The following is a 24,014-nucleotide window of genomic DNA, read 5'->3' on the forward strand; positions in this document are numbered from 1 at the left end:
TAATACAGAATATTATAACGTTACTGTCTGGAATTATATTAATAATAAAAATGATTTTATATAGAAATTGTTAACTTTATAATAAAAAAATCACACTTACCAATTCTTTGGAAAAATTATTATAAAAAGAGCAGAAAAGCAAGATAACATATAAATAGGCCACAAAATATATAATAAAAAGAACAACTGGCTAAGAGGAGACCTCCAGATCATTGGTCGTACATATAAATTATACATACAGTCTTCATTGCACCCAAAAAAAAGAACCATTTTATTACTAACTTTTTAGTATAAAATCGTATGTCTGGCAACCATGCAATCAATGGAAAATGGTCAAAAAACAAAACTGAAACTGATGGTTTAATGGTCTCTATAATGTGTGCACTAGGCATCAGAAATAATCAAGTATGTACAAAAAAAAGTGACTGAAATTCGTCAAACCATTGCCGAACTTTAGTCACATTAAGCTAAATGTATTTTATAATAAATTGGACTTAACTAGTCACTTAGTGAGCATTTATCAGTTCACTAACATCCTCTTGGCACCAATACTACATCGTTTCACGCGATTCTTGAATGGTTCCGCTTTGATTTTCCCTACGTTTATTGCTGATGTTGAAAGAAAAAAGGAACCATTTCAAAAACCGACGACACCACAAATCACATGCAAATCCTCGGCCGCCAATCCGATTTAGTTGGGATCAATTTGATCTAAATTACATTGTACTATTTGCCCATCTTCTGACTCTCTGTGTTAACTAAAACCTTTCTCTCTTTCGTCCCGATCACTGATCACAATCAACTATTAATTACACTTGATATTAATTGAGGTTACTACCAGTTGGCCATGCCGGGCTTATTCAAGGTCATGAAATAGATCTGACAGCTGGAACCGCTTTTAGCGCTTGAAAAGAATACTTTATCGTTGCGTTCGCACAAAAATTTCAAGCGTTGAGCCTTCTTGTGCATGAAAACGCCGTCCAAATGGCCCGACTCCACGGAGCGGATCTCGATCGCCTTATTGCCCCATCCCATTATTTGCCCCGTCCCGATGTACGCCACTGAGGTTGGCATCTCGCCCCACTTCAACAAAACACAAGCGTCAGATTTAAAGTTTGCGTTGACGCAATTACTACTTACAGATAACCGCTCACTCACCTGTAGCAGCATATTTTTGGATACTCGCCCGTACGTATTGACATACACTCCTTCGTTATCGTAACACAGCAACAACTGCATCCCGTTGCTGTTTGGTAAAGTAACGATACAATGTGGCGTGATAGCACTTTGCGTCTGCAAAGGAAAAAGCATTATCCAGTAAGTCACGGCAAAGAACTCACGTGTTTGGGTAAGTAGATGTCATAGACGCTGGCAGAGTCCAAATCGACGGCGTGAAAGCCATCAGCACTTCCGTAAATCACTTTAAGTCGCGTGCCCTCTTCCACCGTAAGGTCGACCAACAGAGGTCTGTACGTTAACTCGCAGAACGACTTGAAAGCCATGAACTTGTGATAGGGCTTTGGAGCCCACGCGTAAATTTCAATACTGTCTTTTAATGCTATCACCAGAAACTTGATTCTTTCATATTTGACTATTTTGAAGTGGACGGCACCTTGAAGGTCGCCCACGTTGATCCAGCCGTTCCTCCTCTCGACTTGCTGCAAAACAATCCCGATATTAAGTGTCACTTTCCTCTGAAGAATCAACTTACGTCGCTCACTCCGTCCGTTCTTAAAATCTTACTCTTCAGCCAACTCAAGTAATAGACGCGCACCCTATTCTTCTTCCCCGAAATCGTGACGAGAATATTCTGGCCCTCCAACACTTCCATCTGCTGGAACCTCCTTCTCGAAATCAACTGGTAGACTTTTCCCTGTCCGCTCCTATCCAACAACATCAACCCGTGTTCAGTCCCAATCAAAAGATTGACACCTGAAATCCCCAATGACAATTTTGATCAAAACCTCAGCGTCTACAGACCCCAGAGTGCGGCACACAAGATCTCGCTGTTGAACCTCTTCTTGTATTTTCGAATTTCCGGCGTGTCCGACGAAATGTCGTGAGATGTAGGCGTTACGTTCACGTTCACGTGCGATTCCCGTCGACTCGAAGCAGAGCCGGCGCCGAAGCCGAACGTGAGGAATGAGCGCTGTTTCTGTTGCAAGGCAAGAGCGTGAACATTAAGAGGTGTATGTTTGTTAGGGGAAGGAGTCGCGTGGGGAGAGACAGCTTGTCGGTACTGAAAAAGAAAACACGTCAGTTTTGGGCACGAGTTGCTACATTTCGGGTTAGAATACAAGCATTCGTTGGATTTAATTTTTTTAATCGCCCCGCATGCACTTACCATCTCGGGGGAGTAAACAAAACACGATGCAAAAACGATTACTACGATGAAGCTTAAAATATCGGGTTGGGCGCAAGGCCAATTTGATGACATTTCGGTTTAATGGGTTAAAAACAAAGCGGGAAGGTTAAGGGGGTTAATGGGGGCCGGATTAGTCTTTCCCGTTAGTTTCCAGAACCCAAATGGGGGGGAAAAACAAAAAATAATAAAAACAAAAAGATGATAATGGCGATGAGATGGGCTACTACAGATCACACTACGATATTAACGACAACAAACAATAGGTGCATACTTACAGTTACACTTATGTTGTTACGGACGTCACTCAGTTAGGCAAAAACCAAAGAGAAAGACATTAAAATTAGTGACGAACACCTATTTCACATTAACAAATAAAAGAACATCTACTTGCACAGAACCGACCTCTGGAGTTTACGTTCTGTGCAAATTTCTGAAGCAAATTTATTATCTTTTGGAAACTCGGGAACAATGCAAGATGCGTGCTAGTTTTTACCAAAAACGCTCCAAATTTATGAAATTTATCCACCTCATCTTGCATAGGCAGTCCCATTTGTCTCAAATTGATTTAACATTGGGTTATGGTCACGGGTTACATAATGGAGCGTGGTGCAACTTGAAGCGTCCGAGACACGGAAAGCGTCCCGTTCAAAATCCAATTGTGTTAACACAACAGCGTCGTTTTAAAATGCACACAAAACGATAAAAGAAAAAAATTACCTCTTCGCTCTGAGACTTATCTCTAGCCGATGGAGTACCCGGGCTACCGCTGGCCTGACTAAGAAGATCTGGTAAAACGTTGCTTTGACGTGAGTGGTCGCTACTTCTACCGTTCTAAAAAACAGCACGTTTCAACATACAATTTCTTGTAAAAACTAAACTAAACTACTGACAATGAAAACACATAAAAACAGTCACACACACAGCTAAAACAAAGTACTCAAGACACTAAGATGGCAACAGTTGCAGCCAGTCATGTTTGAACTCTTCATGCTAATTCGCACGTGATTCTCATGCTGAGGTTGGGGGGTTAAAACCCTCGAGAAGAGTTTTCTCCATTCTAGAAAAAATACAACAACTTGAACGACGGTTTCTTCGTGGCTGATGGCGGATTAGTTCGGTCACGAGGTTAGTTGAAGCGGTTTTCACACTGTTAGGTTACAATTGAAGAACACCATGCAAACGCTAGCGGTTTTGTTAAAGTTAAAGCGGGTTATCAAAGAGCATGAATACTGACTTTACACTTTAAGCACCTTCGCCTGATTTACACTACACTAAACTAAAACAATAAGGCTCTTATTATAGTATTCTTAAATCTAGACATTGAGTTGTAGTACAAAACTAAGGCGCTACTAGTACTGCTGTATTTAAATCCAGAACCAAAAGTAAGAAAATTTTATAATAACGAAGTTACTAGTGTTCGTGAAGCAGGTAGTATTATTTTTAGGAACACGTGAGTTATCGTCGCCACCTGAATTATCCAATTTAACAAGAAAATGAGAAACTTTAAGAACCTAAAACTATAAGACTATGGAATCAGTATTCAGCGAACAGCCAACTGCGTTTCTGTCGTTAATTCATTGTTAGAAAAAAACAAAAGGCACCCGAAATCGCAAACCAAAACTGTTAAATTACCTGTATATACAAATATTCTTCGTCAATAGAATTAGTCGGCGTCGACAAAGAAATCGAACTAATCTCGATAGGCCTCGAATTTCGCTTCCTCATGTTTTCCACTTCTTTAGCGAACTGTGCTTCGACTTCGCGTCTCCGCGCTTCTAGACTCTCTCTGACGCTCCTCCTAGCGTCCGAGTTTCTCAAGACTATATCAGACTCCGTCTTCTCTCTTCGCGGCTTGACGAAATTCCCATCGACTCTCAAAATTCCGATGCTGCTATCTTTGCTTATCATTCCGTAGTCTTTGTTTTTGGGAGACTCCGTTCTCTTAACGTAGTCCATAAGAACGGGTTCTCCGTTCTTTTTGTTTAGCCCCGCTTCTGAGCTCCTTCTGTTGTTGAAAATACCACTCGAGCGCACGTTTTTGTCTGAAAAAACGGCCGAGTGTCGCGAACTCAACGGGAAAAAATCCGAGTTCTCCCGTCGAAAACCGCGAAAGAAAGGATTGTTGATTTTCGAATCGCTATCCATCCGTCGATGCGTCGGTCCTTTTTTATCCTGTTTACTCGTCGTTTCTTCGCTTTTGAATTTCGTCGATGGGAAAAATTTCTCGAAATCCCATTCTTTCAATAATTTCGCTTCGTCGATATCTTCAACGTTAGTCTTAACTAGACTGGCTGCAGACTGCTGTCATTTTTAACACGTAAAAAAAATAAACACACTGAAGCAGACTCGCGTTTGCGAGTACACCAACCACGACTTACCCTGCGCAGCACCAACGTTTTGTCACCTTGCGACTCGTCATCATCGGGTGTGGGAGGCAAAGGTCTATTAGGGGCGCTCCCAGAACTCGAACCGGAGCCAGTAGCTCCGGGACTAGACACACTTGCGCTACTTTCAGGCACTACTCCTAAACCAGCTCTGTAAGAAAACTCAGGTCTAACGAAAGAAAAGAAACCAAAGAAAACAAAAGCGGGTTATTGAGGAAAATGTTAGTAAAAACGCTCTTAATATGCACGAATCGACTTACAGGGGTTTAGGGGGGTCACTAGCCAACAGAGTACCGTCGTTTCTAGATCTTCCGTTGTCTTCTGGCTCAGAATCCGTTTCGCTGTCCACGACCGAATCGAGAATATTACTAGCTTGACCTGAATTTGTGTGATTACTGGCGGAACCTGGGGTAGAAACGTTGTTGTTCACGGCGGATTGTGATTGTTTGTTGTTGCGGTTGTTACGTGGAGGTGCTTCGGGTTGCGACGGTTGTTGTACGCCGAGTTCGTTCAAGTGAGCTGCCAAGGCGTCCAGTTCCTAAGACAATCAACAATTAAACACCTCCTACATACGACACAGGAAAGAATTGTTACTCGAGAAATGAAATTAAAACAATATTAATCATTAAAATAAACATGAAGTGAAGACCTACCTCAGGTTTACGTGCGGGACCCTGTAGTGAGAGGTGAAATATGGACATGAAATAAACAGAAGAGCCAAAATTAGATTGAAGCAGTGCTACCAAAAATATAACAATTAAAAAAGCGTGACTAATAATAATTAACAGATGAAAGTTATTTACACAGCTACAGAAGACGTTGCATTCGTGCTGAGGAAAAGTCAGTCATCAAAAGAGCTGACTTCTCCTCGGCTGGTAATTTGATTAGTCACTTTTTATTACGTTCTTTAAATTGACAGTTAAGAGTCGCACTTACCATGGGCTTGAAAATGTGTTGAGATTGCGAATTTCTTTGCTGAATTTGTTGAGACCTTCCAAAATTATTATCAGGCGGTGGAGGCAGTGGTCTGTAAAAGCACCACAAAATAAGAAACTCCTCTCTTTACTGCTAACATTACCTTCGAGGAGGCGCCGGATCGGGCACTACTATTACCCTCTGGGGTATCTGCGGAATAGGCGGCCTCGCAGGTGGTCCAGGTTCAGGAATCTCCTCCTTATCCTTATTCCTTCCACTCCTACAACTCGAAAATCACCACATCTGTCGGTTACAAAATGCTTCTTACCTTGGTGGCGGTTCCACGTTCTGACTAAGCGTGCGCCCTTCTTGTATCTGCTGGAAATTCCTGCGCAACGTATCGCCCCCTGGAGCTTGCACAATACTGCTAGGTTCCCCAGCAATTTGCGGTTCTTCCTCTTCATTCTCCGACCCCGAATATCTGTAATCCTCGCGTTCCTTCTCTTGCTTCCTCTTCTTACACCTATCGATATGATCCTTCAACTGTATTCGCACTTGCCTCTCCGTGGGTTGGTCCCTGATAAACGAGTGTTTCAACAGTTGCTCCGTGTACGGACGCTCGTGATAATCTTTGACTAATACTGTTTCGATGAAGCCGTGAAACTTTTTATTCCACTTTTTACTCTTGAGCCTTGGTGGCGGATTTCGGGGGATGAGAAAGAGAGCTCTCATTGGATGGAGTTCGCAAAGGGGCGGTTGAGATTCCGCCATTTCTAGAGCTGTGATTCCCAAAGACCACAAGTCGCTTCGATTGTCGTAGGTCGCGTCAGGATTTTCGTCGCAGGCTATTACTTCAGGTGCCATCCAATACGGAGTGCCTATGAAAGTGTTGCGGCGGCCGATGGTGCGGTCCAATTGCGCCGAGACGCCGAAATCCACTAAAAGAAATAAAAATTGACATCTGTCAAATTTACATTTGAGTTAGTGTGAGAGTCAAAAGTTGGCGGTGGGCTCGTTGCTTAGATACCTTTGTTTGTAAATAAGAAAAGCGTGCATGCAGCGCGTGGTGTGCAGAAATTTGAAAAATATAATCAAAATGAAGAATTTGAAGTGTTAAGTGTTGTGGCACAAGACTGTTGGTGAGCGACTAAATTTATCACGACTGTACCATTAGCAGATTTATTCCCGCGATATATGAAAAATATTACAACATGGCTGACATTGTTTGTATCGTCACCATGGATACAGTTGCTCACTCACGCGTTTTAACTACGAAATTTCATGCCTTTTTCTACTGCGTACCTAATTTAACTTCGGCGTTGTCAGTTAATAAAACATTCTGTCCTTTGATGTCCCTGTGGATGACTTTGTTCGAATGCAAATAGGACAATCCCCTTAATATTTCTCTGCAAATATACGCGATCCATTCCTCTTTTAGTGATTGACCTTTCGTCGATTTCACCAAATCCGTGACTGAACCTGCGTTGAAACATTAAAATTACAAAATCCCATAACGCTAAAGTTTTATTACCAGCGCCGCAATATTCCATGACCAACCATAACTGGTCATCCTTCCCTGGCGGCGACTTCTTGATAAAAGCGCCATAATACGTGGCGATGTTGCGATGATTAGAATATTTCTTGAGCACGTTGATTTCCAACTTAATCTCTTCTTCTTCGTCCTCGTTGACGTCCATAACTTTGATGGCTGCCAATTGACCGGTTTTGGTGTGACGACCCTAGAAAGACAGTGCGTTAAAAAAAGTCGTTAAAATGCGAAGAGCGAGCTGTACAAAGTAATTTGTAACGTAATAACAATGTCATTTTTTGCCTGGTTTATGTCATCATTAAAAAACATTGAATCAAATCTAATTAAAAAGAAGTTGATCTCATTACTGCTTTCACACATAATTTGCTTCGACTTGGCTTCTTCCTCCGATAAACCCGTTAATTCGCAACTCCTAGCTAATTGCAGCAAATTACTATCGATGAGTCAACGAAATCGTAACCTTGAAACTGCAACTTTTCCGGAAATATCAAAATCAACACGTTTATCGCCCTGCAAACAGACTAGTTTCAAAGCTCGCGCCACTTTAACGTTTTAATGAGCGTCGATTACATCTGACCCCCGACCTCGTCCAGTCCGTTGACATTATCGCGAAAAAATAGTTCCATGAGCTTTCAATAGGCCGCGAATCTGGTGAGCGTGGCGGTCATGAGAAGGAATCTCGGGCTGCGTACAACACATGAGAATAGCAAGCCTTCCGTGACGAATTGGTGACGGGGCACCCTCCTCCGATTGTCATTCGTTATGGAAAAGCGGCGGTCGCATTTACTGGTTGGACGACTCGGAAACAGAGGGTGTGATAACGAAAGAGGGTAGATAACGAGGTCGGTTTCCAATAATAGTGAAAAAGTAAAAGAGGGCGATAACTAATCGTGTTCTGCTTTGTTTACCTCTTTTATCGATCGTCGTCGTTTGATGACTATTTCCAGCCAATGAGAATAAAATGACTCGATGATCTCGTTGTTACTTGTTCAAATCAGGCTCGTGACTCAAAAAATTACAGTTATTGAAACTAATTGTGTCACTGCTATGATTTATAAACAACCGAATTTATATGTTTCCTAAAATTCCATGTTATCTTGAGTTCATACACTTGTGACGTTGTCATAATGACGTGTATAATCCACGCCCCCAAAAATGTAAATTAATTACGCAAAAGACAATAAAATTGACTCAAACAAAAATCCGTTTTATAAAAAACGTAAAAATGTGCGCCCACACAAATCAAATTCCCGTTACTATCATAATTGGAATTTCACCGATTTTATCGCCAGATAACGCATTGTTCTTAACAATAAAACTCAAACAAACTGAGAAAAACCTTGTAACAATTTTGCAATTCTTCAGATCACATATGAATGATATCATCGGATCACACGGCTTTTCTCCGATCACGAAATGTTATTATCCAAGAAATAAGATGATCGAATGAATAGTGAACCGTCTTCAAAGTACGTTTATCAAGTTTTAACTAACGTCCCGTCTAACACGATAAATTGAATCGAACACTCCAGCAGACGTTGTTTTTCTTTTGCCTTTAAAAGCTCGATTCGCTCTAGAGAATTATTAAATATCGACCCGATATTTAATTCAAAATAACTTTACTCAAGTGGAAAAGAACGAGTCAATTGTTGAAAAGTTAGCAAAAGCGAAAACCGTGAAGGGTGGTAATATAAGATGTTATTACGCAAATGCGACGTGACAGAAAAGAAGCTGTTTGTTCAACAAAGACTTCCTGCCCTTTGTCCATCAAATTTTCTAGAACCACGCACGCACTTTAATTAAACAGACATCCTCCGATATAAATAGACCAACGAAATCATCAATAATTTATGAACCTGAGCAGGAATGATTTTTTCAGGCGTGACGTAAAGGCGTGTCGCAACATCGTGTTCCGCCGTTTTATTATCATCAAACGATGTCCTCTTTCAGATAAATTTCAGTCGTTTTTTCAGGAATCTCGTCAGCATTGGCCGACTACAACAGCACATCTATTTTCGGACGATGAAATTATCGATTACGGTTTTTTCACAAAGGAACGGTAAAAAGTGCGATCTTTGAGTGTTCATTCATTTTAATTTATAAAAACGGAAGAAATTATCGATTGTAATTAAAATGGCGAGCCCAATGACTTGAGAGATTGCCGGTCACGATTCGGTGAATATTTTCACGGTGGTTGTGGCACGCGAACTTCAAATATACTAGCAAAGAAACGTAATTTTGGTTATTGGGTCAGATTTAAATGTCAAGTTTTGAAAGGTTTGAGGAAAATTTGACCGGGAGATCAATGCATATGAAAGATTTTTATCTCAAGTGAAATAACGATTTTTGTGTGTTAATTTGCACGGTCGGGTTTTACATATTTGGCTAATTGGATGGAATGCGACAAGCAAATAAATGACTCTGGTTTTTAATTTAATTAGAAATTTTAATGTTACCATCTTTAAGAAACATGTTTTCGTTTTGGTTATTTTGAGTCAGAATTTACGATAATGGTTATGAGGGTTTTCGATAAGCGGAACATTTTATACCCATGGACACACTGTACAACTCTGCAGTAGAATGATTAATCTTAATTAGGTAGTAGACTCAATTAGACTAAATGACTGGCTAGAATAAACCGAAGAAATGAGTGCATGTCAGAAATTCGACTTAAATATTGTGAAAAACGTCGTATCAAAAATCAACAAAGCCTTGAAGTGCATAAGTATGACGAAGCCTAACTTATTGCATACCACAAATGTTTGTTTCCAAAGATAAATAACGAAAACGATAAACAGAACAAGCATTCGCCAGGCAAAAACCTACTTTGAAGACGAATCCTTTAAACACAATAGAAACATAAATTAATGCCTTGGGAAATGTTATGGGCAAATACCGCTAAGTTGTTTTAAATTCACATCCACGAAATACAAAAATTCAAAGCATAATGTAATTTATGGTCACTTTTATTCATAAGACAGGAGTACAGTTACCAGACAATTTTACAGAAGAGGAGGTTGGTGGTACTTTTTTTTGTTTTTTACGACCTCAAACTGTCAAAGGAGGAGACACCAGTCAAAATCGAAAATTCTCGACATATGAAGTAAACCGTGGAATACTTATCTCCTTTCATTTAGTTTTATGTCTTGTTTGGAATACTTTTATGTTCCCCTTCCAATTATAAACAAATCCCAATCACGTAACCTTTTGTGTATTATATCATTCTGCAAATGGGTCTAGTGTGCCAAGACGAAATTAAAAATAGAACAAATCAACTAAATAATTGAAAGTCGTTCCTGCAACACACTTGTCACGAGATAACGACACATGTTTTGGATTACAAAGAATTTATTGTCGTTATCTAAACTCGTAATTCCTCGTATACCTCCCAGAGCTAATTTCATACAATTACTTAGACAATCGACAAAGATCTCTTGCAAAACGAGACAGAGACGTTTCCTGTAGTTTTCAACTGATCAATTCAGTTTTATTATTGGGTCAAAGACGGCCCTGAACGGCAACGTGGGCGCAAAAAAATCAAAGGAGCCCTCAGGGTGCTGAACAATGACGCCTGCTTTGTTCAAAGCAAAAACAATTTTTTGTCCGATTGACAGTGACTGTCATTGCAACAGATGACTCACACGTTTTATTGTTCTAAATTTGACAGGTCCCTGTCATCCGTAAAAATGACAACGTTGGGTGTGAACGCGGGAGGCTGTTAACGCTAATGATCATCTATTGTTTTCTTCATGGGAAGCAGGATGACTGGATTCATGTTATCCTAAAAGTTCTTACCTTGTAAACCTGTCCGTAGGTGCCATTGCCCACCACCTCGATCAGCTCGAAGATTCCTGCGGGATCCTGCAAGGACAATGCACTTGATTATTGGCCTAATCAAGAATGCGTACCGCGAAACAAAAATGAATCATTAACACACCCAAAATAAGATGTCATGTTTACATGGAAAAAAAGACGGTCGCGAACAAAATGGCCGGCTAGATAATGAACTCCATGGATGGAAATATGGGCTGGTTTGGTGATGGTACTCACTTTGAGGGCAGTCAAGTCGATTTCATCCAACGAGCAATTCACTGACGGGGGCATCTGATGCGCCATTTTGAGTTTTGTTGTCGGAGAAATGATTACCAAAATAAAACACTTGGGTGATGTGATGTGTGTGTGTGTTCAAGAGTAGACGGGAAAACGTATGAAACACATTACAGTTTGCGGGCAGGAGTGCTCGATTAAACACTAATATCACACGAGTTTAAGATTGAAACACATTTTTTAACAAAAAGTTGTCTGAGATACACACACATGAAACATGTTCGGCGCACCCTTCTACTGTCTGCCACAGAGATCGACAGACAGCAAAATTTACCATAGTTTGTCGGTTCGTCGCCAGAGCGCGCGCGTGGGTAAAACGCGCTAAATTCAAAATTTTAACATCTTTGTATTGTTTTCAATCAGTTTTAATACCAGTGACGAGTCTATTTTCAGCTAAGTGAATAAATAGAAGAAAATTGCTTTTTGATTTTATACATCTATTGGCTTTCTCGAGCCATGAAAAGACTGGGATGTTTTATGTATTGTTGGTTGTATAACCAACATTTAAACATTTTAGCAAAATTCTAAAATTAGAATGTTTTTCTATTATGATTACTAATTTATCAGTATATGTTTACTCATGGCCGGTTTTATTCAAGTGAAATTCATGGTCCAAAAAAACAAGATTACAGGGGGATTCAAAGATCTTATAAAAAAAGGCAGCTATGGATTTATTCTACCAAAATAGAGGCGTATAATACAAATAATTATAAATAAAATTGCAAATTTAAACATAATTCTAAGACTAGTAGTTAATTGAATTTCGATGCGAAATTTTTGTTAGTGAGCGCTCATGTGAAACATTAATACGATCGTTCCGTCCGAACTTATTGCTTAAACTTGATATGCGAAACTGACAATAAAGTGTTGGCAGAAAGCGAAATAAAAAAAACTCATAAAAAATGATTATTTTCTAATATTATAGCTTCTATCTACACATTATGCACTGAGATTTGCATCAGCGATAACATATTAAGAATCCTACGTGTATAACTTCAACTATCTTATATACTTTCGCCATAATTCAACTTTTCACTGTACAAAGATAAGAGCCAATCACTCTGTTTTATAAAAACAGACACTTTCTTTTCATATAAACCGTCGTCAATAATTTGGGTTCCTTAGAATTTACAGTTAAATAATAGTTCAATCACAGACAATTCTCAAAATAATTTAAAGAATACAAATATTCCTACAGCTACGTATCTACACACAACCACTCTCTTCTCGTTCTTCTTCACAACTACCCGCAAGGTAAAGTGTCAAACTTTACTTTGCAACTACCCAATTGGAAAGACATTTGTATTTTTAAAATACATCAACAATCAACAAAATCAAATTGACTGTCAATCAGAAATTTTCGTCCGAACACAGGACCAAAAGTGTTCGTTGTGCGGTCGAGACGTCGGGACGCCTTTCGCCGCGAGGTGACGACAACTAACATTATTATGGCATTCAGACTAGATGCATCAGTCCAAGAACGGCGAAGGCGCCTCGACGTCGCGACGCCGCAAAACGAATTGCCTCAAAGGCAAGGAAGCGTTGTTACTCTAGATTGGCAACTCGATAAAAAAAACTTAAACACCTACATACAGTCTCTTCATTTACGCTAACAACCAGCTATTTACAATTATGGGGAACTCGGGGTCCTAACTTTACATTTAAATCGCGTGCTAATTCTATTACATACAATAAATATTTAAATTTATAAACAGCCAATTCTCAAATCCGCTCTCCGACGTCAGTAATATAGAAAATCATCTACACTTCGGAAACAAAGAATCTCACTTTAGAGTCTCATCTTAGTCTTTAATGTAGTCTAGCTACGAAGAAGAGCGCCACAGACAGAAGCAGCGATGAATGGAGAGTTGAAGCGTCTCCGGCAGTGGGAGTAGGCGACTGGTTCTTCGTTTCTTGGTTTCTGTTGCCCTTGTGAGAATGCACAGGTTTGTTGACTCGAGGCTCTGAAAGTAGAAAACTGTAATGCTTCGAACGAAAAGCAAGGAAACATACCTTCAGGAATCGCGCCAGTTCCCGACCCGGATCCTGTGGGATTATACTCGTCGTCGTTATCATCGTCGGGGCCGTTTCCGGAACCGGAACCTTCGAAACCATCGCGTTGCATGTAGTCGACTTCGGCGCCGCTGGAACCGATCGACGACATTGCCATCTAGAACACAAGAACTGATTAATATCCATGATTTATGAAGACGTATGGTTATGTCAATTAAATAAGGGTAATAAAGGTTAACAAGCACCGAGGGTAGAAAACCTACATGATGAACATGTCGCAATTTGTCAACGAGATCGGCGATGCGAGGATCGGCGTTCTGCAAATTCGTCATCGGCTTGACTTCGGGATTGTACTTCTGCATGTCGAGACCCGCATCCACCACCACTTTCGTGTAACTGCAACAAAAAATACAATCTGACGCCGAGTGTTGCAATAAATAACAATATTTTACGACGCTAATTTACGTGGAGGAATCTACAGAGAATTGCGTAAAAACCGCGCGACTCCCTCGAGAAACGCCTTTTTGTAATAATGATGAATTGTACCCAGCGAGAGATGAAATAATTCGGTTTTGATTCAGTCGCCTGAATTATTTAACAAACGAATTGTTGCTAGGTTTCTTTTTTTCAGACAGAAATAAAATCGACATTTTCGGGCGGTTGTAGAAAACCACAATAACGCCCAGGATCTGGTGAAGCTAGCAACTCCACAATCGAGTTGTTCTTTTTAAAATTGAATGGAAGAACCCGCATCGGATTCATCGTAAAAGTTATTTATTTCCGAGGTTGGATATCGCAAATTTAAGAGTTGGTGCATGGAGGATTTGCGGAAATATAAACATGAAATTATGGTTATTGGAAGAAGAATAAAGTTATTTCTTCAAAGCAACAATCACGCCACTTACTCGGCTATCCTCTTTCCGTTCCAGCAGTTCTGATCCTTCGGTTCCGCGTAGTTGTCCTGACACAGAGTGTCAGCCAGATTACCATAAAACCCTCTCGACTTGGAAATGGAAGTGAGAAAATGCAAGAGATGCGTCTCCGGCGACGAACTCGACATCCTCTGACTGAGAGCTCTTGGTTTGGCGCTGGCAACCGTCACCATGTTACTCTCCAGCATCGACAAAGCTTCGCTGCTGGCAAACGACGGACGACCGCAAAGACCCTGCACCTGAAACAAGAAACAATCCTTTTTAAAAATTCGCTTTAACCGGTAATTGGAAAACGAAGCTGTCGCTCACATAAATCCAGGAAATAGCGTTTGGGGAAATAATCCAAGCTCGCGGTACGGAAATCAAATGTTTACCTGACTCGGGAATATAAAGAAATTCGTTAAAGGGACATAAAGGATCAAACGGATTCGGCGAAATTAATTTCGAAGGGAGATGATAGATTTTGTGGAGTTATCTGCTTCCCATCAGCGCTTTTTAATTAAAACATACACAAGTGGAAAATGATAAGTCAACGACCGGGTATAATATTAACTTTTTTCTTTTCCTCATCGTTCGCCGCCCCCTAGTCATTGATAACTTCATAAACTTCGCTCCTCCTGCTCGAATTTCATCCCGTTTCGAGAATGTTACAACTATTTCGAACGCAGAATTTCAGTCCTGTTTACACAAAATCGCCATAAATTCACCACCGGCCCTGTTTATTTATTTTGATAGCAGCGTTCGAAGCTTTTTATCCCTCGCACGCCAGAAATTATCGCTTTATGGATGACAAACGAGGCAAAAAGCGCCGCTAATAAATGTACATACGACCTCATCATTTCATTAAATTTAGCGGAAAAGCGGGCGGAAAAAGCTCGTATCAATTAAAAAGTGGACGCGAAATGATTGGAGAGCTTCCATTATTGAAATAATTGCGATCGAAACCGCGACGCAGCTCAATAATTGAATTGCAAGCGTTGTCGCGATTGTCATGGTTCTGGGGGCGGCGCTGGGAGCGAGAATCGAAAGTCGGATCAAGTAATGAACCCGTTTTGTTGGTTGCCTAGTTCCCGGCGTGAAAATGAATTATTTCCAGCCAGCTCGTCTCAAAAATAAAAACCGGCGTTACAAAACCCATATCAATTTCCTGTGAGTGTTTTGTGCTCCAATTTGTCTCACAGATTTCCACAAAAACTCCTCACATGTGTCCCACAACCATAAATACAAAAATTGCGCAACGTCACGACAGCCCTCGTCGCGTTTTATTACCCCATTCCACGATAGCCCCCATTAAAATCCCATAAAACCGTTCGAATTAAAGTCGATGAAACCTGTCTGATCTGATTCGTCGATTTTGGTAACCTCACGCAATCCACGCGTCCCATACAATTTATAAATCCCGGCCACTCTCCTTGGATTAGTTTCGATTCTTTGATGGCGCGTTTCATGTTTGCCATTTGCTCAATTAAAGTTAATAAAAGTTCATAGAGCCGAAAGGGTCTCATCCATTATGCATTTCACTATGAACATAGGTACAGGTCATGTTACTCAAACCAGAGACCCCAGTTCATAATTCATACACATCACGTGGTCAGTCAAAGGGCGTCAAAGAAACAGTCAAAACATTGAAATTATTGATAATTTGTTGGCGTCGGTTAAAGGTGAAATTCCCGACACTAAGAATGCGTTGTTATCTTTGTAAACGAATTGCAAAAGTGCATATCTGGATAAATATTGTTATTTATCAAGTTAACGCGAGGTGAACAGATTTTACTCCGTCGCACATTTATAACCAATTGCAATAAAGACGATTTATGCATTAAATGGACCTCTCCTTCCAGGATAAGCGAGCGGGAACGTTACTGGAGGGTGGAGGTTCTATTACACGCTTTGCGGTATTTTATTGTTTATTGTTGACATAAATTCTAAACTAAAGGAACGCAAACATGTAAAAAACACGGGACTAATTCCCGCGCAATTCACCAGATTTCCTAGAAGTTATAGGAAAATTTTTAGTACTCGACAAGGTAACGACACATAGACAAATATTTGCATTTTGACGCATGAATGTTTTTGCGAAGGAACGCTCAATCAGGCGATGAACTGGGAGCGGCGATTAAATTTGTTTGTATCATTAGATCGGCCAAATTCGTGAAAATTGTATACTGGCACCCAACAAGGGGCCAAGATTTTTGTTTCCACATACATATTTTGGAGACTAAAAACAATCGTCGCCTGCTTTTGAGATCGCTGCCAAGAAATCGCACTCCCCCTAATTGGACAATTAGCCGTCATCCGTCACGATTATTTAAAATTATGTAAAACTGGCAACCTAATTGCGAAATCAACATAATTAACCCGACGACATTTCACAACGAGTCGCGAGTCTCTGTCACGGTAACGTGATAGTCCCAGAAATACGACATTAGTTGTAGGCAACGAATTAATTTCGGATAATTAATTCAGTTCAACCCCCACAAGAACAAACACGAGAAATTTTTCTTGGCAAGTTGAGGCAGCTTTGTCATTCGAAACCGTCGAATTTCGCTGTGAATTAATTTCGCAGCATCGATGCCCCTCGGGGTGAGGTAAATTAATTATAAAGCTTATCACGTGATTTGTGTCGAGTTTACATTAAATAGACAAGTTATGTGGAACAAATTTTGTCGAGATTAATGTTTTATAATCGGCGATTTTGTATAATTTACGAGTTTTGCTTGTGATAATTTAGTTTAATGTTTAATAATCAGACGGCGTTAAAAAGTAATTAGCAGTTATCGTTAATGTAAAAATGGGTGCGTGACGAAGCGCCCATGGCGAATTAAAAGGTGCACTTTCGGTATTGAGTAACTGTCAAATCTTTCTTTTTTCTTCATTAATCACGTTTTTTGGGAATGTAGTGTGTTATGTAAGGGTGGAAATATAAATGAGAAAAAAAAGTTAAACGACTTTGTGGCCATTAAGGTTTCCAAAGAAGAGCGGAAATATAATAAATGGCTCTTTCAAATAACCAGAAAATATTAACAAAGTTTGTAATTCGAGCTTTGGATTTCTGACTCTCGTAAACAAAGGTAATTAGATTAATCATAGTACAATGATATAGTGTGGGATTTACCGAAAACCTGGTAATCTCAAACTGAAACCAAGTCAGAAGTTAACTCCATAAACCAAAATAATTCCGAATTAGCGTTGGTAATTATCTTTTAGCTCGCTTCACCTTCAACTCATGTGGCGGCCAGCTTGGGAGTCGGTGGAAGGTAATAGATCCGATTTCTTCCTTCCTGAACTTGCTTTATGATGTGAAACTTATTTCATTGATTGTGCAGTATGGCGCCCAAGAGAAATCACTTTCCAGCTCAACGATTTTGCGTGTTTAGTTCATGTTTATAACGTAGTTTTGCTTGGATGCGATAATATAAAAATACGAGTATTACTTCCCGGTGGTTAATTGGCGCCCAACGCGAGGCGCACCAAAAGGAAGCGCCAGTTGGTTTCATGTAGTTATATTGAGTGTTCCAATTACAGCAAAAATGGCTTTTTTGGCTCGTTCTCGCGTCAGCTGTCATTCCCGTCGCAGAAAAAGCGCGAACGAGCATTTCAATTCCATTGTCGTCCTCCCTGGAACCGTCGATAATTAGAACTCAGACCACATTTTCATTACTCCGTTATAAATCTCCCGGTGGATTTATAAAAGCAATTACAAGCCGCCTTCGGTTGATAGAGCGATTAGGGCAACACCTTACAATCGTTTCACGCGTCTTGTGAGAAAGGAATGCGTTTGTGTTATTGTACAGAGCGAACGAAGGTATACCTGGACGGGGATGCGGTAGGGGACCACACCACTCGCGGCATTCTTCACGAGCAAAAGACGGTGAAGCGGTTTTTCATTAGTGTTATTGTTACAGAGGAAAAATGCAAAGTAGCGGTCGTCGCGTCCAGCGGCGTCAGGAAATCGACGGACGCTCCCGCGGTGAGAACTCGCCGGCCAAAGACAGTTAGACGGAAATCGTTGCAATTAGACATATTCTCTGGCGACTCCTGTGACAAAATCCTTTTCCCGTCGCCAAGCGGCCGATTCCGTTGACCCGTGCGTTCAGCTGCGATTTGAAAATTGCCGTGGCAAGAACTGGCGCAACACGAAATACAAGACCAGTTGGCGGTCGCATTTGGAATGCCATCGGACGAAATAAACTCGGATGGATTTATACACTTGAAAAAATGCGAGGAAAAAATTGGCGTTTGCCGACGCGAAAACTAAAAAAACCACTCGAAAATTCCGATCGTTCTGGTCTATTTAGCCGAGTCGGCGATGGCGAAGACGACCATTAAGCCGGGTAATATTAGATCAAAGTCGCATATGTCGCATGCTGAACGAGCCAAAAAACTTTCTCTCTCAGCCAAATATGGAAAAACGACGAAAAATAAAGTTACGAAATTGACGGTGGTGCGATGGGAGATTTTAACACGACGAGTTGATTAGCAGCTGGAGGGAGATTATCAACGGCATTACTAAGAATTAGTCTTATTAATTTCGACGTTCTCATGGTTGAGATTTCTGTCTGTAACTGAATATTCCTGAGGCGAGCCGTTCGTTCAAACCGGAACATCAGAGATAAACGCCCAAGAAGCGCTCAGACTGGGATTATCAACAATGGAGAAAAACGCGATAATTTCACAGTTTCACACGGGTTTAGGAGAGTGATTTGCGAGATTCTGATTATAGCGATACATCCAGCGCAGATTTTTTAACGATTTACGCCTCTTATTAATCTCTACATGATGTTTGGTGTCATTTTCTAAAGAAGATGCAATCTCTCCACTCTCCCACGAGTAAAACACCTTCAGCCAATTCCCCCACTTCCTAGTTCAAAGATAGTGATCTGGCGCCCGACGCGATACTTCCTTGATCTGATTTTTTCCCCATTTGAAAATTGCCATTTTTCTATTATGTTCCTCCTTATAGCCTCGCGCTTACTTTCCCCGCGATCATTGCTCCCTTGCATTAACGGTCCAAATCCTTGTCAGGACCGGTTTGGGCCTTTTTTGCGCCTCTTTCGTCGTTTTAATTACAATAAAGAAGTTACCGAACCGAGCAAACGAACACCCTCCGACCGGTCGCCTCCGATCAAAATTTAATATTTCACTCAAATTGATTTTCTGCGAGAATCAACTTGAACCAACGAAATTATAAACTTGCGCTCAGGGAATCAACGAAATAAAATAAATAAAAAAAAAAACGACAAGAAAATCTGCTGGACCAAAGCGAAAAATGGCGTCGAAGTGGGTAAATGTGGGCAGGAAGTTATTAATTAAAATAGCGAAAAGCAAAGAATGAAGTGTTTATTCGTTACTCTTGGCCTAAATGTAGGAAAATGAAAATGGATGACTGAAAACGTAAACACTATTGAAATGAATTTTTTCGGAAGGTGTGCGATAACGCTAATAACTTAAGCAAGGCTATGTTTATATTAGTTTTTCCATGAAGCACTAAAAATTTGCGTCAGTAAACAAGTTAGCAAGATCCGTTTTTAGCTCTACAACTTCTACAAGTGTTTGGAATTATTTTTCCTCAAGTAAATAAACAAAAAACACATCAAAAACTAGTCCGTAATCTTCTGCAATCTAGACAAGCGCACCAGTTTATCACCTGTCATCGGTGATAGCGTCTTTCGCTATTCAAATTCTAGCAATTTCTCGTTAAATGTCGAGTTATTAAAGTTAACAAACAAACCCACTTAACTCATAAAATCGAACTGTTCAATATTCACGATACAACTTTTCAAACATCTGTTCCGCCAATCTTCGAACCGAAGAAAAGCTTTCGACGTTTAAAACGCGACAATTACAATCGTTTCGACCCTAATAATCGTTATTTATTCCGTCAAGTTTCCATCTAAATGCTAAAATCGTGTCGATTAAGTGCAATTAGCAATAATAATTACATCGACGGACATAAATCCCGAATAATACACATGCAAATGTCGTTTGCGAAAACTTGTTTGAGGTTATAACTTGTCACGTGATAGTAAGCGAACCGAAGTTGGCTATTTGCATAAAACCGAATGCAAATCGTCCGACGAACGCCACTGCTTTGACATCTACCCATATCTTAAATAATTAATTGTGCTGAGAAAAATGAAAAACGGCGCCGGGTCATTTTAATATAAATTGCGACCAATCAAACGGCAATATATCAATATTGGTACAGAATTTTTCCTGCAATGGACCCATTTAGGACGCACGCTGATTAGAATTGTTAAAAACCAATCAATTTTCGGTCGTGTAGTTTTATTGATGATTATGGCGTGTTGTTATGTTAAATGGCGCCCCGGGCTGCCAAACAGGCGGATTTTGAGAGAATTATGAGACGTTTCGATGATTAAAGATCAATTAAGATGTGCTCGGTTGATAAGAACGATGGAAATTGGGAGTTGCGCAACTAAATGTTTATTTTATTTGAGCGAGGAAACGCGGGGGCAAGTATAAATTTTCCGCAATCGCAAATCAGTGCACAGAGTCAAATTGATGCCGCGTTTCCGTTTTGACATCGACCTGAAAATAAATATCATGAAGAAAAATAGCCGTGTTTTATAAATGCAGTGAAATTTCATCACAAAGAGAAATTTAAAACTAGCGATAACACGGATGATCCGCAGTAAAGAATGCACTGTGTAATAGCAGAAAACAGGAAATAATAATAGTAAAAAGCGGATTTCGTCGAAATTTGAGTATTTCATACATGACGTGCATAGTAACAATGTATTGATGGCAGTCGTTCGAACGTCAATGAAAAAGAATATTTTTCACGTTGATCGCTCATTCAGCTTTATTACAAAATCCGGACAATACATACAATCAACAGGTTATCGGCTAACAATTGTTACATTCCTCACAGCAATCATTCCGTAAAGTCTCCAATAAACAAAGCACTTCCATGCATTAACACCTTTCGCCTCAAGATATAAATATCAGCGTTAAAATTAAATTTGCATCGCCATATTCTCCACTGACCGGTCCTGTATACACCCTCAAGGACCCATAAAATGACTTTTAGTCCAAACAACCGCCATAAAATGTAGCAATTGCCTTCGCCATCCGAGACCTATTTCCAGATTTAGCGTGCGCATATTTTCCAACCCCGTTATAAATAGTTCGATGTTTATAATCTGGGGAACATTCTTGCCGTTAATGGAAATTTGTTAAAACAACGGTTTGCTAGACCAAACTCAATTTTCAACATGCTAAACAAGGCCCCAGAACTTTCAACACAAACAGATTTGCACGAAAACATTCGTGTTTTCGGACAGGAACGCCCCAGGGATCGGGGCAGCATGGGGGCGGCGGAATGCACTTAACAATGATTGTTTCGATTGGTTGGCACAGGGTGAGTTATTTTTAGCAATGATAGATTTCCAGACGAAAAATAAAATTCGGAATAATCTGTGATTAGTTTACCGCCGCCCTTGACTTTCGTTCATGTGAAAAACTTCCTGGGAAAACGCACACATTTACTCTAACATTCGCCGATAACAACTACATCAACAAATACACGGTGGAAATAAAAATTTCTTCGCAAACATTTCCCGAACAAACTAGTGCGCTTTTACTTTCGCCAAAAAACGGATCGTTATCGCTTCAAGTTCAGCGAATTTCTGTCGCATGCATTATGCATCAGAAATGGCCTTCCCCGTTGGATTTTTCGTGATAACTTCAGTTAAAACAATGCGAGGAAAAATCGATGTTTCAAGTTCTTCTTTTGTCGCCGGCCGAGGGCCCTCCAGTTGAGGACACACCTCTTCTGCAACAATGCTTCGGTTTTGATTTGTCATTGAGCTCATATCTGTCAAAGATGCTTGCTAACACACGTCTCGGCTGTTTACCTGGCCGTTGACATCTGTGGTATTGTATGGGAGTTACTATTAATACTTCTAAACACCCACATCCCAAATACGAGACACAAAGAAACCGCCTCGAGTCGCATCTCGCTTCGGAAACTAATTCGCAATAGACGACTGCAAATATTTGCTGAATTAACGGCTGACGACAGGATTTGACGGGTTTTATGTGGGGCCTTGAACAACCAAAGGATCGAGGCTCTTTGCCGAGATTCTACTGTATTCCTTTTACAGTCGAAACAGCCTCCTTTAATCCACCTGCCTACTTCTCGTTAGTTGAAAATTAATTAAAAGAATCTCATCAAGTTTTAATAAAAGTTGAGTTGTGGAAAGATCCATTAGAGTTTGGCGTTGAAAGCCCACACAAAGTTCCTTCTTATTTGTTGATCCGGAATAAGCTCAACGCCGAGGTATTTTACATGTTGTTCCTCGACGAAAGGACGAGACAGGATTATATCGTTACGTGGTTTTCTCCCTCGAAAGAGCGAATTATAAAAACTTTATTAACCAGATAAATTAGCAGGAGTGGACGATGACTAAGACCTCAGACTCTCCATCGTCTGATTCTCGTCGAACTTGGGAACGTCTGGGTCACTACAACGTTCGATAACATCTTCGGTGATTCATCGTAAAAAAAAAACAGTACGGATCTGTAAATTGGTGAAATATGTAGAGTGAGCTTGTTCCATTACTCACGGGCCACATTAAACTATAATTACGTTACACAAAACGCGGTTGAGATTTTCTCCGACGAAATATTGCACAGTTATTCCATATAAGTTGAATATTTTACGCGGGGGCGTAATTGCTTCGGGATTGCTGGCGTTATAACCACACGTGACCTAAATCATAAAAAATTGATTTCTTTCCAAATTCGCGCAATTAAAAGTAAAGTTCCCAGAGCTCCCGTAATTAATTTCCAAGTAACAAGAAAAGTCCCTCGATGTCAGGTGGTTTAACGGCCGTAAAGTGCCTGATGTAGGAACTTTTCTGCCGTGGCAGTATCGGTGATGACCCGTAAAATGGACGAAAATTGGCACACATTTATGTTTTGCCCTTGGGAACACGACAAATCTGCGAACTCGAGGACTCTCATGTCCTTTGTTTTATCGAAACTGTCGTCAAAGTTCCAGAATTCAGACGAACGCAACATTTCGACATGTCGGCGACTTCCGCGTTGGCGTGAAACGCTTAATTTTACGGATTATCTTTTAATTAACAATAAATTCAGCCATTTGTCCAGAAATACATCCACTGGCGCAATATCGCGTAGGTTGGTAAAACTGATGCATCGCAACAAATCGAAACCCACCACAAGATCCATCTCGAATTACAAATTCAGAAAAATCGGCCTGAAAACAAGAACAAGAAAAAACACGTCTTTGATCCTCTCTACCTGTTCATTCACGTCCGTCGTCTAAATTCTTTCAACAAAGCAGATTTTAACATTCTTGAAGAGTGAATGTATTGAATCATAAAGTTGGGTCGTCGCAGTGTGGTCTTGGTATTCCATCCGCAAAAGGGTCGGAAGTAATTCCCAAGAGCCCATCTAACCATTGTCAGCGGCTCTTTTGCTTTTTTCATCAGATTGTTATACCTTACTTTGCAGATACGACATTTTTCGATTCTCTACTTTTGATTTTTACGACCCCATCGGTGCAATGGCGGATTCCTTATAGCCTCTAGAAGGTCTCGTCTGACTCGTTAGGAGGTTTGTAATTGCCACCACAGATGACATAATCGAAGATATAAATGGTAACTACATAGAAACTAAGCAGGCTGTTGCCTCTGTCATTAAAAGACCATGTTGGCAGATTTCTAATTTATCAACAATCCAAAAAACTTAGTTTACTT

At 40.3% G+C, this 24,014-nt stretch overlaps 2 protein-coding genes across 11 annotated transcripts in view; both read right to left on the reverse strand.

The window, feature by feature from the left end:
- Window positions 1-353: 353 nt before the first annotated feature.
- Window positions 354-11,593, reverse strand: msn (serine/threonine-protein kinase msn). 10 transcript variants are annotated; one of them, XM_088035222.1, is made up of 17 exons: window positions 11,264-11,593; window positions 11,009-11,074; window positions 7,196-7,403; window positions 6,967-7,143; window positions 5,993-6,602; window positions 5,828-5,944; window positions 5,686-5,776; window positions 5,403-5,423; window positions 5,010-5,287; window positions 4,744-4,900; window positions 3,998-4,666; window positions 3,083-3,196; window positions 1,981-2,155; window positions 1,712-1,932; window positions 1,341-1,658; window positions 1,159-1,293; window positions 354-1,083 (listed from the first exon to the last, which is right to left on the reverse strand). In XM_088035222.1, exons 1-17 carry the CDS (start codon window positions 11,327-11,329, stop codon window positions 835-837), a joined length of 3,672 nt encoding a protein of 1,223 aa, XP_087891348.1. In that variant the 5' UTR covers window positions 11,330-11,593; the 3' UTR covers window positions 354-834. The 10 variants fall into 10 exon arrangements, with proteins under 10 accessions (XP_087891348.1, XP_087891343.1, XP_087891341.1 ...); XM_088035217.1 differs by having other exon boundaries at window positions 1,981-2,239; XM_088035215.1 differs by having other exon boundaries at window positions 1,141-1,293; window positions 1,981-2,239.
- A 374-nt stretch (window positions 11,594-11,967) lies between these two features.
- Window positions 11,968-24,014, reverse strand: part of dally (division abnormally delayed protein) — a 40,495-nt gene continuing 28,448 nt past the window's right edge. Inside the window, exons 4-7 of the mRNA XM_088037230.1 lie at window positions 14,239-14,504; window positions 13,597-13,729; window positions 13,334-13,490; window positions 11,968-13,284 (exon numbers count right to left, since the gene is read on the reverse strand). Of these exons, the coding sequence (XP_087893356.1) occupies window positions 13,130-13,284; window positions 13,334-13,490; window positions 13,597-13,729; window positions 14,239-14,504 (711 nt within the window). The 3' untranslated portion in view covers window positions 11,968-13,129. The remainder of the gene's footprint in view (window positions 13,285-13,333; window positions 13,491-13,596; window positions 13,730-14,238; window positions 14,505-24,014) is intronic.

Source organism: Gnatocerus cornutus, chromosome 5, assembly GCF_029298725.1.
Source record: "Gnatocerus cornutus isolate USDA-ARS CGAHR chromosome 5, icGnaCorn1.1, whole genome shotgun sequence".
NCBI classification, from domain to species: domain Eukaryota; kingdom Metazoa; phylum Arthropoda; class Insecta; order Coleoptera; family Tenebrionidae; genus Gnatocerus; species Gnatocerus cornutus.

Bases quoted from the DNA above. Each gene is read 5' to 3' on its own strand.
- msn (XM_088035213.1), bottom strand. From the start codon at position 11,329: ATGGCGCATCAGATGCCCCCGTCAGTGAATTGCTCGTTGGATGAAATC. The intron at 5,288-5,402 runs GTAGGTCTTCAC...TGATTGTCTTAG, and splicing joins GTCCCGCACGTAAACCTGAG to GAACTGGACGCCTTGGCAGC. The intron at 1,933-1,980 runs GTCTGTAGACGC...TGGGGATTTCAG, and splicing joins CTTGTGTGCCGCACTCTGGG to GTGTCAATCTTTTGATTGGG.